Raw genomic sequence first — 15,165 nt, forward strand, 5'->3', positions numbered from 1 at the left:
CCCCCCCCCCACCTCTCTTTTGCTCGTTGGTGTTGGAGGTGGAGGGTACTTAAGCCAACTATCTCAATGTGAGCTCATACGATAAGAAAATCATGTTTGACAACCTGAAATTCAATATTTTAACTTTTTTTTAAGTCCAAGTATCATTGGTGCTACAAGTGAACATGTAATCTTATGGCATGCAAATGGGGTTTATAATGCATATATGTTGGTAAAATAATTGATGTTGAACACCACAATTTCCAGCAATACCTATAGGCACATCACGCATTTATAAGCAATGCAGCTAACCTGAACAAGCATCGGCTCATCAAGAACATCAAAGAGACCATCAATATTATGGTCAGGCCCTAGTGCTTCTGCCTTAATGGTTTGCCATTTCTTGATAAGGGTCTCAGCTTCTTCTATAGGCATTGGTGTCTTGTAAGCTGCTGTTGCGGAAGGTGATAGACCAGCAGCAAAGAAAGAATTTTGGAGACCAGAAGCTTGTGGGTGCTCGCCTATCTGCATTGTGAACTTTGGAAGCAACTTCTTCAACTTCTCAGTGATGCCACTTCTCCTATTGCTTGGCTGCCTATAACTAGGATCTTGAGGAAAATCCGTTTTCCAGGAATGGGAGCTTGTCATCCTTGGCGTATTTAGCCACCAACCAGATCCATTTTTCATTCTCCACAACTGCATGTTCATTAGCTTGAAGGAAACAAAGATGACGCATCCAACTGACACAACAAAAATTATCTTCTCAACTATGCTATTCAGGCCCAACCAAATTTCCCAAACCTTACGTCCAGCACCCAAATTTCTTTTCAACTGAACAGATGGCATCCCAGAAGCATTGCCCACATTGACCTTATCCACGGTCAATTGAGCTTGTAAATTAGGTGGAGCTAACTGCTTTACAGCTGAGCCGAGATGCCGTGAAGTATCACCATACGGAAGTGGTTCATCTGTAGCTCTTTGGTCCCGTGCAATAGCAGGTGCAAGTGGCCTATGACTAATTTGAGATGCAGTCTGCAGACCTCTTTTATTTCCCTTGCTCACGAAAGGTCGTTTCTCGCCGCGAAAGAAGTTTACCTGTTGCAAATCTTTAGAGTTAGTTTAGCTCTCTACAATGAGGTACTTTTTGAATCAAAACATTTCGTAACATGACTCACTAATGACGGAGAACAATCCCTCGTATCAGGGAACAAGCCAAGCACAGCATCCTTCAACCAGGTCTCCTGGAAAGCCACAAGATGTTATGTTGAGAAACATTTGACTTCAACTCAACCAAAGACTTATCCCAGATAGAAACATCACCCTTAGATAAAAGAATAGAAACTAGTTTTGCTTATAGCATTATCTATGGTCAGAAAATCCTAGTTTTGTTTACAGAAAGGTGGACTCTGCAAAAGAGCAACAACATGTCAACAACTATAAATTGGTGCTGAGGAGTTAGGGTCACGGAGAAGTGCATTTATATTTTTAAAAGAGAAAAAAGTAATGACCTCTAGAGAATATAAAATGAAATAAATGCAGAGGGAGAAACCAGGAAACCAGCCTATATGAACCACATAGTTTCAGAGACTGATTAACAGCATGTAAAGCAATACATACCAGTGGTTTTGATACAGTTGAAACATCTTTCGTTTCTTTGACCGATGCTAAATTACGTGAAGCTGTATCTGAGTTCAGCTCAAGCTGCCGAAGCTTTTCAGTAGCTGCAGCTTCATCACCCTGTATTAACAAAATTTACTTTTCTCAATAAACACTCAAGGGAAAGGAAATACATAGCCAGTGAAAGAGGAAATTACAGATTCACCTGCCCAAGAAGGAACAACAAGAAGGCTTCCTCAAATTTCAAATCAACTCCTTCTGAAGCAATCAAACACTCACAAATTATTTTGGATTTGTTAATCTGCAATAAACAATTGAAATTTTTTGTCAACATGTTACTGCATCCGGAATCCTGGCATTCTCAGGTAAAACATCTAGCTAAGATATTGGAATTGTGTTACACACACAGAGTTGATGCAATTCAACCTTATATCTTAATAGAGTCAAAACACTTTATTGCGGTCAACTTCAGCAAGTGAAAATCAAAGTACAAAGAATAGACCAACGTCGTAATTACCAGATCAATCTGCTTGCTGGAAAATCCTAGGGCAATATGAGCTAATAAAACCACGTAGAAACAGTTGAAATCAATTACAACTCTTTGGTTTTGTGACTCAATGGACTTTTTGTTCTTCCTTGTGAGAGCCAAATTATCCCACTGAAGGAGTTCAACAATCTCCGAAGCCATAAGCTTGTTAAGAGCTTGATTTAAGAAGCATTGCCAATCCTGAACTTGGCAGGAAGCTTCTACGTCAAGGCCCTGTCTGAGCAATTCACGTAATGCTGCAATGGCTCCTAACCTCCGCTCAGCATTTTCAGGTGTACGAGGCAGGCCTAATAACTCCAAGGTGCAGGCAGGGGCGAGCTCTTCCAACGATTCTTCTATCTAAGCGCAAGGTAAAATATAATCCCAATGAGAAACAAGAAACAGCACAGCAGAGAAGTATTTGCACTAAATGTTGCAGAGACTGAAAACACCAACAAAACTTCCAAGTCTCCAACTATAGACATAACATCATAGCTACACATTTTTACAGAGAGAATCTTCTATATTTAACTCATGCTAGATTTTTAGTCTACTGCAATTACTATTATAATGATAAAGAACTCTACTGATGATGAGATGGATGCAAAAAAAATTGATGCACATTCACATAGCACAGCCTTAGCCCTTAAATATCTAAACTACGGCATTTACATGTAAAATGAAAAATAAGATGAAGAAAAAATACATTTTCGCCTTCACAAAATAAACTCTGGATATGACAGCAGAACTAAGACAAGCTAACCTGAGATAATAATGTCATCTTCCCAAGAGAAACTTTGCTCCTTAAAAGACATTGAGCACGAGCAAGAGCTTCAAATCCTTGTGAAATTCTGTTCTTCTCAAATCCAACTTTTGCAATTGCACACTTCAAGAAAGCACCTAGAATAAGAAACCCAAGCATAACACAGATCCCAAGAAAAAGACAGCATAGAGTTATGATATTTTCTCTCTTTGCCTAACCTCAGCAAGTGCCATGGACAAAAGAATATCATGAACATAAGGCTTAGAATCTGGATGTTGAAGAGCTTTTTGTCCAATATTTAGCACAAGCTTCTCTTCCCCAACCTGAATGAATATGTTAACATTTTAAATAATCATTTTCGCACAAACTTGCAAAGAAAGTAATCCGCTTGCTCAATAGTGTATTGTATCTTACCTCTTGAAGAAGACAAAGAGCACTAGATAACCAAGCCCATGGTATTCTAAGAGAAGACCTTGGTGGAACCCTTTCTTTTATATTTCCGGCATATTCTGGCTCAAACAAAAGCTTATCCCTCACATCCATTAAAAGATTCTGAAAACATGTAGCCAAGCATGAGAATACAGGATAACCTCTATAAGAAAGATGAATATGTAGGACTGCAGCTACCACCTGGCGAGAAACAACAGCATCCATGGTGTATCCATCTTCAATCTCAGCATTCTTGAGATGCATTACCGACTTAACAATTTCATCCTTCTCAGCTCGGTCTGAGACACCGATGATCTGCAAGTTTATACAAAATTGAGGATCATTTCTTGGAAATAGAAATGTCCTTCCTCCCCTTACCTCTAGCTTTAGTACCACTTTCTTGGACATCAAATCAATTTTGCTAGACTTAGTACACAACAATTATATTCCCACTTGAAAGCACTGGCCCAGTAAGGAAAAGCACATTAAAAGTAAATAAAAAGAGAAGAGATTGTTTTATCTATAATGTAGCATCCAAGAAGGTGCAAATAACTATAAAAGGATCCATGCTCCTCTCACTGACATAAATAGTCCATAGGTACAGTATCTCCATATTGTTTGCATTGTTTATCCTATACTTTGTATTGTATACGGCCTCATTTTTTCCTTCAAGAAACTTAGAACTTTTTTTTTAGAAGGCTTCCTGCATGCGAAGTATGGAATATGGAATGTGTAGAACAGAGACAAGTAATAATGAAATATACTTACTCTATATAGTTGACCTATATTCAAACCCTCTCTTCAATGCATTTGTGTAGTATTTGGATATTATAAACCCTTTTTTTAACACGTGGCCACTAAGTTTTAAATGTTAAACCAAAAAGACATACCTCCTCCGTCCAATTTACATGGCAGTGTTTGACTGGGCATAGAATTTAAGAAAAAAGATTTTTGGAACTTGTGGTTTAAAACAAGCTCACCTCATTAAGGGTATAATGGTAAGTCTAAAGTTACATTTACAAGTATAGAAAGATGCCACAATGGGACAAAGGGAGTACTAATTCTTTTATAAAGAAAATGTACTATTTTAATTTTTCTATTTTTTAAAAGGGGCACTAAGATTTATAACTGATAATTACGATTCAGAATGGATGTTTGGGGTCACCATACTAATGAAGGTATGGCTCAATATATAACAACTATGCTTCAACTCCAAACTAGTTACAGTTAGGTATTAAGTTTCTACATCCATTCTGCTCTATTTGATTGAATTGATAGATACGAAGCCTTCGCCATAATCAATCAAATGGAGAAAAAATTAGGGAGGAACTCAATGAAAGGAAAATTGATGATTCATATAAATCGCTCAGTGGGAAATGTCCCGAAGAAATCCATTGATTGTGTTTCTTTCCGATGTCTGATAACTTGTCATTTATGACAAAACGGTTTTCTTAAACTAGAGATTCTCAAAATCTCATGTTTATTTCCTCACTAACATACAAATCTCTAACCGAACTAAACAGAATCATGACAAGCACCTTACCTAATGTATGTATGTGGATCAACAACTACTAAACCTTAGCCAATTAGTTGTTATCGCTTACGTAGATCCTTTTCTTTATATAGTATCTTGTTCTCCGCTAGGTCATTAAAAGAAAGTATTTTGTTCGCCACTAAATCCGCATACATTTTCAGAAACTATAGATGTTCGAGACAGCTTCTTCTCCATGTGGTTCAAGCCTACCTACTCTCATTTCAACACCATTGATCACCACCAATCAGCACATTGGGGAACTTATGGACCACTGGCATTTGGACGTAGATATTGCAATCACGTCTAGTCTAACTTCAATTCCATTCTTCTTATAGGGGCTAAACTTGCAAGGGAATGTTAGCAGAAACAAGTTGCAAAAAATTATATAATCACTACATAATAAAGATTAGCATATTGAGAATGATCCCAGCAGCCATTTTTTGGAGCATATGGAAAAAGAGAAACAACAGATGCTTTAATGGAATATCAACCTCTTTATGCACTCTTAAAGCCCAATGTCTAGTTAGTTTATTTAGCTGGCACTTTTATGCCAATGTAAACAGTGTGGATAACCTTTCGGATTTTGTTAGTTCCCTATCTCTAGTACAGTAGAGTAGCAGGGTTCCCTATTGACTGTTTCACAAGTTTTTGCCAAGCTAGCTCCATATTTTCTGTTTGGAGCAGCTTTTTTGCACAAGGTGCTTTTGTAACTTCGCATCTTCTTGATGCTTTCTAATATCATTTAATTACTTTATCAAAAAAGATTAGCATATTTGCTGGAATAAATCAACAAAGCCACCCTTTCTTGTCACTAACAATAATAACTGCATGGGTCCATCTTTTTTACCATTAACACAAGTGTGCACAGCAAGCATGCAGCATGATGTTTCACGGCAAGTTAGCTGGATTCATTTCTCAAAGATTTCATTGCGTGACAGTTCTGAAACTCATGAATTTCAAATGCATAACTTGACAGCTATCCATGAGAAATTATTCCAACAATTTAAGCATTACTAGTACAGTTGAGTTAAAAATGGTAATGTCAGGAAGTTATTTAATTCAATGAGACGTGATTTTCTTATCAATTTATTTTAATCTAGCTTCCAGAGTAAGCTACATATATTTGTTACTTATATTATTTCATTCACTAACCCTAAACATTTGTGAGTGTATCATAAGAAATTCTATCATTGGTCATGTAAGGTGTTTCCGCGGTATAAAGTACTAGTTTTCCCAGAAAATGGAAACCAAAAGTCAAATGATATAGAACCACACAAGTTATCCCATACGTGCATGCAAAAACATAAAAGGAAAATAGTGAACTTTCCAAGAACCAAAACAATAGTTAAAATCTAGTTTTCTGACCCATTCATTTAGGCATCCATTTTGTTTCTCTGAGATGTAAGTAATTGAACTACAGTCTATTTGCACCAGGTATCTTCTATCAATTAGTACAAGCATGACTAGTACAGCTTCCATTTGTTTCTAACATTATGCAAATTGCACAATGACTTTGGAAATCTTGAACTTAGATATCAGTGGAGCAATTAATTTGAGAGCATATCGCTACCTTCAAAGTGCTACAGAAATGTCAACACTAGCTCTTTTCTACAAAAATTACAGAAATCATACTTGCATAGCTTTCTCCAAATATTTTCAAAACAGATAAAGCAGGAAATCAAAGTCATTTTACTATAAATAATGCTACTAGAAGCGGCACCTGGTAGCAAGTGACTGGGATTTCAATAGAGGGAACTATGGGAAGCTGAGAATTAGCATTACTCCTATCCACCGTGCCGCTTTCCAAAACGCGAGTGTCAGTAGCATACAATCTCCACCGGCGATTAACTTTCTTCCTGGAGCCGCACCGACCAACCGTAACCCTAGCTCTGAATTTCCCCCATTTCTTATCGTTTTTACCTCTGATTGGAACATCTAAAGCAGCATTGTAGAAAAACACCTTGTCTAGGTCATTTTCATTGCTACAAAAGTAAAGTGCACTTGGCACTTGATAGAATACTGCCGTCATATACAATCAATGCTGTTTATGCAGAAATTTTTTTGTGGCATTACTCATAAATCACCAAAATCAACATTGCAAATACAATTGACCATCATTTCACATCAAAGCAGATGACTCTCAAAGGAAGAAATGTAGGGCTGACCACTGATTGCAGTGCTATCTCTGCTACTAAAACTTCAAAAAAAAGTGAGACAAAGAGAGTGAATCCATCATCAATCTAGAAAAATCAGTATGAATTCCTTTGTTAATTGAACAAGTTGAGCTTGCTTGAGGATGTAAAAGATTGGGTTATATACCTTGCAGTATTTGGAATGAAAGATTCGTTAGGATTACCGTTGCTTTAATGCTTTATGCCCCTTTTTGTGATTAACATGTGAAAGAAATTTGTATAACAAGATGGAAATGGAAATGGAAATGGAAATGGGAAAATCTGGGCAGTGGTGTTTATGTGATTCTACTAAAGTTTGGACTCTGGAACTGTCCTAACAAATATTGGCCCAATGGGCTATATGTAAATGGGGTTTGACTATTTTCCTACATCGGATTCTGAAAATATATATTTAAATATTTGTTTGATTATAAAATTTGATTAAATTAAATTTTAATTTTTAAGTATTTATTAGTACCAAAAATTGGCGGATTTTGTACAAACACAACTTGAACGATTCTAATTTTCCAGTTTTAACTTTAAAATTTCCGATTAAAGAAGAGTTTATCGTGTACTTAATGTTTAGCATTAATATATCGAAGTTCTTAAACTTATTAATAAATTTCATACACTTAAACTATAATTTATTATAATTGAGTATCTGAATATTTGACAAATTGTTCTTTCAGATATTTCTTGTTCAAAATTAAAAAAAAAAAGAAGCTACGTGCAATCTTAATGTCATTATATACATAAATTAACCATATAGAATATTTTAAAATCTTTAATTATAGATATCATTCTCAATTGAAACATACATGAGGTTTATGGCTTGTTGAGACTTGATACTATGATATGATTCTCCATGTAAGAGCAATAAATTAAATCACAATCAAATTAATAAACAAGATGACAAAGATGTGATTATTAAGGAATAAAAATTAAGGATGAATAGACTTTAGAAGAAAAGAAAATATAATCTAACAATTAAAATGCATTAATTGTTTGATTCAATTTCAATATAAAGGGTAGAAAAATAAACATATATATGAAAATTATTGCTTAAAATATTCGAGAGAGATTCGTTGAAGAGATACTAGGGAATCCTTCTATAAATTCACAGAAAGAGTATTTCTCTATCTTCAAACTTAGTTTAACCCTACTATGAAGACTTAATTAAGGACTATTTGTACTAATCTTGCAAAAATAGTCAAGTTATAAAAATGATCAAATTATTAAGTCCTTGATCACATTTGTGTTTTGTCATTACTTATCTCGTAAATTCATGTGGGCATATTATGAACTTTAAAATCTCTTTTTTAATGTATCTTTCATGGCACTTTGAGCTCTTGATGAGTAATTGAAAACTTCCATATTCAAGATAGTCTATACTAAAATTCTTGATACTACCTAGATTTGCATCAGCCTAATGTGGATAATAACACACATAACATATTTTAAATGGTTAATTAATTTATATAATGAACATTTGAGAACGCACACAAAAATAATAAAATAAATGAACGTAAATACATGTATGAAATAAATATTATAATTAGGTTATTGTGTGTATGCATAATATTCATGCATTACATTATATGGGCATAATACATTAATGTACCCTCTAACTTGGTTTTGAATTACATTTATGTCCTTCAACTTTAGGTGTACACAAGTAGACACTTAATCTTGTATAAAGTTGAACAAATAGACACACATGTCCTACATGTCATTTTTTGTCCTACGTAGTGTCCTACGTGTATTGTGTCATGTAGGACTCGTGTGTTTATTTATTTAAAAATTGAACAGTTAAAGTGTTTATTTGTGCATTATGAAAATTGGAGGTCAAAGTTAAAATTTGAAGTCAAGTTTAGAGTCCAATATATATATTATGCCCATTATATATATGTGCATTGATTTAATCATTCTAGTTTATCCACTTTAATGACTAGCAAATTATATAAGCATGCATACATGTATAAAATATTTCATATATGTACAAAATATAAATATTTTAATTTGATCAATTTGATGACTAACAAACTATGAACATAAATATATACGTAAAATGAATATATATAAAATTATTTTATCATATTGATGTTTCATATTCTACTTTGGCTATTTAATGACTTATACAAACTATAAATCTTAGTACATGCATAAATTAAACACAAATGTAGTATGTGTGTATATTAGACATTCTAGTTTGATCACTTGACGATTAACAAATTAATTCCCTAATTACTTATTCATTTTTAATAATTGACACATCTATTAATAAATCAATTATGGGGTAATGCTAAATAAATGACCGAAAAATTTGCTCAGAATAAACTGATCTTTCAATTTTTAAGTTAAAAGTATTAAAGTTAAAGGATAAAAATGTTCAAGAAGATAAAAATAACATAAGTAAAATATCATTTTGGCCAAAAAGATTTTTTCTTAATATTGACATAGTAAATTTACCATTTTATCCCTATTAATTATGAAGTGAATAAATAAAAAATTTCAGTTTTTAAGAAGTTTTACATTTTTCAAGTAATTAATTGATGGTATAATAGGTAAAAATAAATTGTCTTTTCTTGATTTGTCAAAATAGACAAGTAATTAAAAATAAATAAAAAAAGAAAAATCGATAAGTAATTAGAAAACGAGTGAGTATGTAACTTACAACACGTATCTTGATTATTGTTTAAGGTAAGAAGCATATTAAACACATTAAGATTAAATTTGCTTATAGCTCAAGGCATAAATATTAACTTTCTTTGGCCCTAAATTGGTCTACTTATTAAACTAAATTAATCAAATAAATCTTAGCGAGCCTTTTATAAATTATTTTGGACAATCTATAAATAGGCTCATAATAGACCGTTCAAACTTAATTAAAGCATAAACTTTATTCTTAACACGGACTACAACCTTAAATATTAAGACTGCATCGAAATGGTATAAGGCTTTCATTAGAAGGAGAAATCATTATATCTTACCCCATAAAATAATTTGGACTATATTTGTTTCAGTAATTAAATGCATAACCATATTTGAAGGTTTATTCCAAACAATAGCAAAGCTTCGTGTTATTTTTTTAAAAAAATTACGTTCATAGGCGAAAATCAACTATTAATTTTAAGCATTATGGGCAATAAATAATTTCGCACACCAAGATAGCATTAAAATATTCAAACCTAGATGGCATATGTAAACTTAAATTTAAGTAAATATTGTACATTAAACCATATTAAATATCATAGCTTTTGTTTAGAAGGTTCAGGTTTTAATTCGTAACTATAGTTTCGCCCAACTTTATTGAGTTGGGATCCACGATATTAAACATAAATTAAAAATGAAAAATATATTTGTGTATTTTTTGACTGTTATTATTCCTAAAGTCGAGATTATATATATTAGGTAAATTGTAGGGTAAGAGGAAGAAGTCGAGCTACAAGAAAAAATTGTGGTTTCTACAACAAAATTTTACAGCCTTTCTAGTGTGTTTCAAGTTGTGAAATTAATGACGATTATTTTTCCATACTTGTTATTCGACCCAAACCTTTAAAGTTAGGATTTTGTGAAAATAGTATATGGGTTTGAGATAAATATGGGATAATTCGATTAATTTTTATTTAACGTTATATGTCAAATAGGGATAATGTATCTAATCTCATAATTTCTCCGCGATTGCGGGGTCTAGCTTAGCGTCCAACCAAATCGGAGTTTCTAACGTTCGCGATGTAGAGTTTTGTTTGATCTTGCTATGTGTTTCAAGTTGTGAAATCAAGTGGTTTCATTTTTCAGGGTTTATGGGTTTGAGATAAAGATAAGATGATAACAGTGCGTATAAAAGTCGAAATATATGAGAGTGAGCCCTTTTTCGATGTCAAAAATCATATCTGAAAAAGGAATTTAGAATAAATTAAAGTGCATTTTTTAAATCCGCACTTACTATAATTTCTCATATAATCTTTTATCATCCACATTACGGGTTCAATGAATCTTTTGTATATTCAATGAATCTTTTATATATTTGTTTAAGAAAATTTTTGTAATGTAGTAAGTTATAAACTCAAAAGTGTAATTTGATAGATCCAAACGAACGAGTTTTTGAATATCTGATCAATTTTAATTTTTATTAATATAAATTTTTTTCATCATTATATTGAATAGGATGGAACAAATTTGAATATATTGTAATGTGTTTTTAAATTTCATTTCGATAGTTCTAAATTTAATTTTGTTTCAACTATTTGAAAGCTTATATGAAAAAGGAGAAAACTGGATCAAAATTTTGGACGTGACACAAGGAAGAAAGGATATCATAGATGATTCTTGAAAAATTATTTACAAAGTAATTTGTTGTAGTAAAACTTAACAAAACACTTTGTATATGTAAATTAATTATTCTATCTATGTCATACTACCTTTCCACCCGTATCATACTATAGTTGCCCAACTTGAAAAAAAAAATGTACCTTTAAAATTCTTCTTCTTCGTTTAAAATTGGAAAAATGTGAAAGTATTCCTAGACTATGATCAAAATCTTAGAGACACATATTAATTATTTTAAGGTCTTATTATTTCTTAAATTTTATTTTTTTATAATTTTATGCACCTTTCTAGCTTACGTGGCATCCAAATATCTCAAATGCGTCTCAATTGCGTGACATCTCGGAGTGTGCTACGTAAGACAAAAGGTGTACAAATTTTTTTTTTTAAAAAAAAACAAATTTAGAGGGTAATTGGACCTTCGTTTAATTAAAATGTATCTCTAAAATTTTAGTCATAATTTAAGAGGTACTTGTGCATTTTCTTAAAAAAAAAAAAAAAAAGCTCCTCTTCCTCGATTGGGCTTAAGATAGGATTATGGGGCTAAATTCATAAGCCTCCACATGGATAGTCTCATCTTTTTTGTCCAGTTTTTAAATTGGCAACTTTCACATATAGCAAATAAAAAATTCATATTTGTATGCTATAGCAAACTTTGCATAATTGCGCTCCATAGCAAACATAAAACTGTATAATTTGCTATACATATACAATTGTATAATTCGCTGGCCTAAATTGTATAATTCGCTGGCCTATTTCGCTGCAATTGTATAATTTGTTTTGCATACAGTTGAATCGAATTAAAATGTATGTATATTGCATAATTATAAGTGTATAGCAAGAAGATATATGGTTTTCTCGCTTTATACAAAAACAGAAACACAATATATACACTTCTGTTGTATAAAGCTAGAGAAAATTGTATTTTACTGCAATTGTATAATTCGCAATTGTATAATTCGTTGGCTTTTTTCTCTGCAATATTTGAAGTAAAATGTTTGTAAATTGTATAATTAAGTGTATAACACGAAGATATACATTTTTCATGCGTATATACAATTTTCTCTCGCTTTATACAAAACAGAAACAGAATTATACACTTCTGTGTATAAAGCGAGAGAGGCGAGCGAGAATGGAGAGTGGCGAGCGAGATTTTTAAGAGAGAGACGCTGGCAAATTTTAGCTAATGTTTGCTATGGAGCACAATTAAATCAAACCCTAGCTATTCCATTTAATTTAGGTTATTAGTTTGCTATTATATACAATTTCTCCTTTTTAAAATAGCTTTTATTTTAAGAAAATCGTTAGATAAAATTTTTATTGTCCATCAAACTTACGGTACGATCAAAAATTAATTTGCTTATAAAGTAGAAGTTTAAATTTTTTTAAGAGAACATGGTTTAGTTGATTAGAAGTACTCTTATGAACATAAAAGGTAGAACTTAGATATTGTCTATAAATCAGTGAACGTGTAAACCTCAACTTTTGTCTTATAAGTAAAAGTTAGAACTTATATCTCATGGACAATAAATATTCTTTATTCCAATGAATTTCTTCAAATTAAGATTATTTCTTAAAAAAGGAATAAGCAAAGACAATTTTTTAAGACCAAACACTTTGAGAAACACTAAATATATTTCCATGATTTACGCGTCACAAAGATTATGCAGTCCATTAATTAAAAAATTAAGCTGAATAGCAAATATTTACCGTATATTATGTGTTCTAGCTATATTTTGAAAAAATTATAATTTGCGACTAAACTGTTTTTAATTCTTGTTATTCGGCGGATTCGTATAATTCAACTGATTTATATAAATTCATAATTTGTATGATTCGGTACCTGAATGTATAAATTTAGAATTTTATATATGTTTACGGTGTTCATGATTTGGATAAAAATCGATTCAAATTGAAAAATCAAATCAAACCGATTTAATTTGAATTTTAATTTGGTTAGATTTTAGATAGTTAAGAACCAATAGTATTTGGTTTGATTATGATTTTGTTCAAAAAACCCAAAAAAATAATTGAAATGAACCAACAAGTTATATACATAATTTTATTATCATACATACATAATATTTATATTCATTAACAATTTTAAAGATTTTATATGTGTTTCATCAAAATTTATTTATAATTTACTCATGGAAAAAAAAAAATCGAAGGTGAGAACATTTTTCTTATTGGTTTCATGTATGTGAGTGTCTATCGAAATTCATTGTGGGACTAAAAATGTCATTGTCTCTTCCTTCTAATGTCAAAATAGTGAAGTTTGAAATTTTATTCAGTATTTCAATCATCAAAAATTTTGTAATGACATTCATTCTAATTTTTTGTTTGAATGCAGTGTTGTTACCTTTTTTACGTTTTGAATGAATTATTTCTTTTATTTTTATGTATGATTAATAACCGAATAACCGAACCACAAACCAAATCAAAATCGAAAATAACCAAACCGATAATGTACATTATATTTGGTTTGGCTTGGTTTTGATAATTCTAAAATCGATTAAATTGGTTTGGTTTTGATTTTGATCAATAACCGACCCAAACCAACCAGTGAACACCCCTATGACAGTTTACCATAGCTATTTGTATACGATTTATGAAAGTTCATAATAAATTACTTTGTTTATATATTAGCAAACAAAATATACAAACAGAGTTCTTAAAAATTTATAAAAGTAAAAATATACAATTCGTATATACGTACTATATTTGTATATTCGCAAGCGAAATATACAAACCACAACCTCCATAGAAAATAAAATTATAGATATGGAGTGCAATTATCGAAACTCTAGCTAAAGCCTTATTATATCTATTATGTTTGCTATTCTTAAATTTTCTCGAAATTCATTGAATTTGAACGTGATAATCTTACATAAAATGTTATGTAGTTCGTATTTGAAGCGTAAACATAGTTTTGCCTTTGGGTAGTAGTTATTTAAGTGATTAAAATTATAAAACAAATGCATTTTTAATAGATAAGTTTGGAATCACTATGATTTAGATTTCGATTTACTAAACGAACAAAATGAGTAATTAAAATTAAGACCTTTCTTAAGTGCATACGAATGATTATCTCAAAATATCACTTTTCTGCTTATCCATATTATTTTTTAGTTAAACGATTAGTCCAATTTATTTAATAAAATAATAGTTTATAAGATATATAACTACTAATCGAGTGTTTATCTGAGTAATCGAACTCATAAACTAAATATTTAACTTTGAAAAACTTTTGAAACAAATCGTCTTTTGTATTTGTATGTGATTGTATTGTTAACCCTTCTAATTGCTCTTTTGACATCTGAACCCCTGATCGTCGAAACACAACATTTTAAACACTATTTCTAACTTGGCATCTTATGTGGCGTCTAATACCAGAGTGTGTGTAAAACACCTCTATTAGGAGCGTGACACTCTTGAAAAAGGATTAAGGGTGTGTTTGGTATGAAGGAAAATGTTTTCCATGGAAAATATTTTCGTAGAAAATGTTTTCTTGGAAAACAAGTAGATTTTGGACTTATTTTCTCGTGTTTGGTTGATGAGTAGAAAAATTTTTTCGGAAATGATTTTTAGTGTTTGATTTATAAATAAAAAACATTTTTGAGGAACATCTTTTATTTTTACTAGAGTAGAAAATAATTTATGAAATTAAAAATAATTTTTAAAAATAATTTTTTTTGGGGTGGGGTGGTGGGGGTGGGGGTAGTGAGGGGAGGCATAAGGAGGGTGTAGGAGTGAAAAAATAAAAATTTGAAGTTAATAGTATTTTTAAAAAGCAAAATTAATTTTTTTTGGGGGGTTG

General features: G+C 31.5%; 1 protein-coding gene across 2 annotated transcripts in view; it reads right to left on the minus strand.

Annotated features, from left to right (window-relative positions):
* Positions 1–7,324, minus strand: part of LOC107014320 (plastid division protein CDP1, chloroplastic) — an 8,933-nt gene extending 1,609 nt beyond the window's left edge. The window contains exons 1-11 of one of the 2 annotated variants that reach the window (XM_015214177.2): positions 7,168–7,324; positions 6,569–7,039; positions 3,516–3,629; positions 3,300–3,437; positions 3,104–3,208; positions 2,886–3,008; positions 2,114–2,482; positions 1,802–1,897; positions 1,597–1,716; positions 1,155–1,220; positions 292–1,074 (exon numbers count right to left, since the gene is read on the minus strand). In XM_015214177.2, the coding sequence (XP_015069663.1) occupies positions 292–1,074; positions 1,155–1,220; positions 1,597–1,716; positions 1,802–1,897; positions 2,114–2,482; positions 2,886–3,008; positions 3,104–3,208; positions 3,300–3,437; positions 3,516–3,629; positions 6,569–6,877 (2,223 nt within the window). In that variant the 5' untranslated portion in view covers positions 6,878–7,039; positions 7,168–7,324. Of the gene's footprint in view, positions 1–291; positions 1,075–1,154; positions 1,221–1,596; positions 1,717–1,801; positions 1,898–2,113; positions 2,483–2,885; positions 3,009–3,103; positions 3,209–3,299; positions 3,438–3,515; positions 3,630–6,568; positions 7,046–7,167 lie in introns of both variants that reach the window. The other variant, XM_015214176.2, reaches the window with a different exon arrangement.
* Positions 7,325–15,165: the final 7,841 nt, after the last annotated feature.

This window comes from Solanum pennellii, chromosome 3 (genome assembly GCF_001406875.1).
Source record: "Solanum pennellii chromosome 3, SPENNV200".
NCBI classification, from domain to species: Eukaryota; Viridiplantae; Streptophyta; class Magnoliopsida; order Solanales; family Solanaceae; genus Solanum; species Solanum pennellii.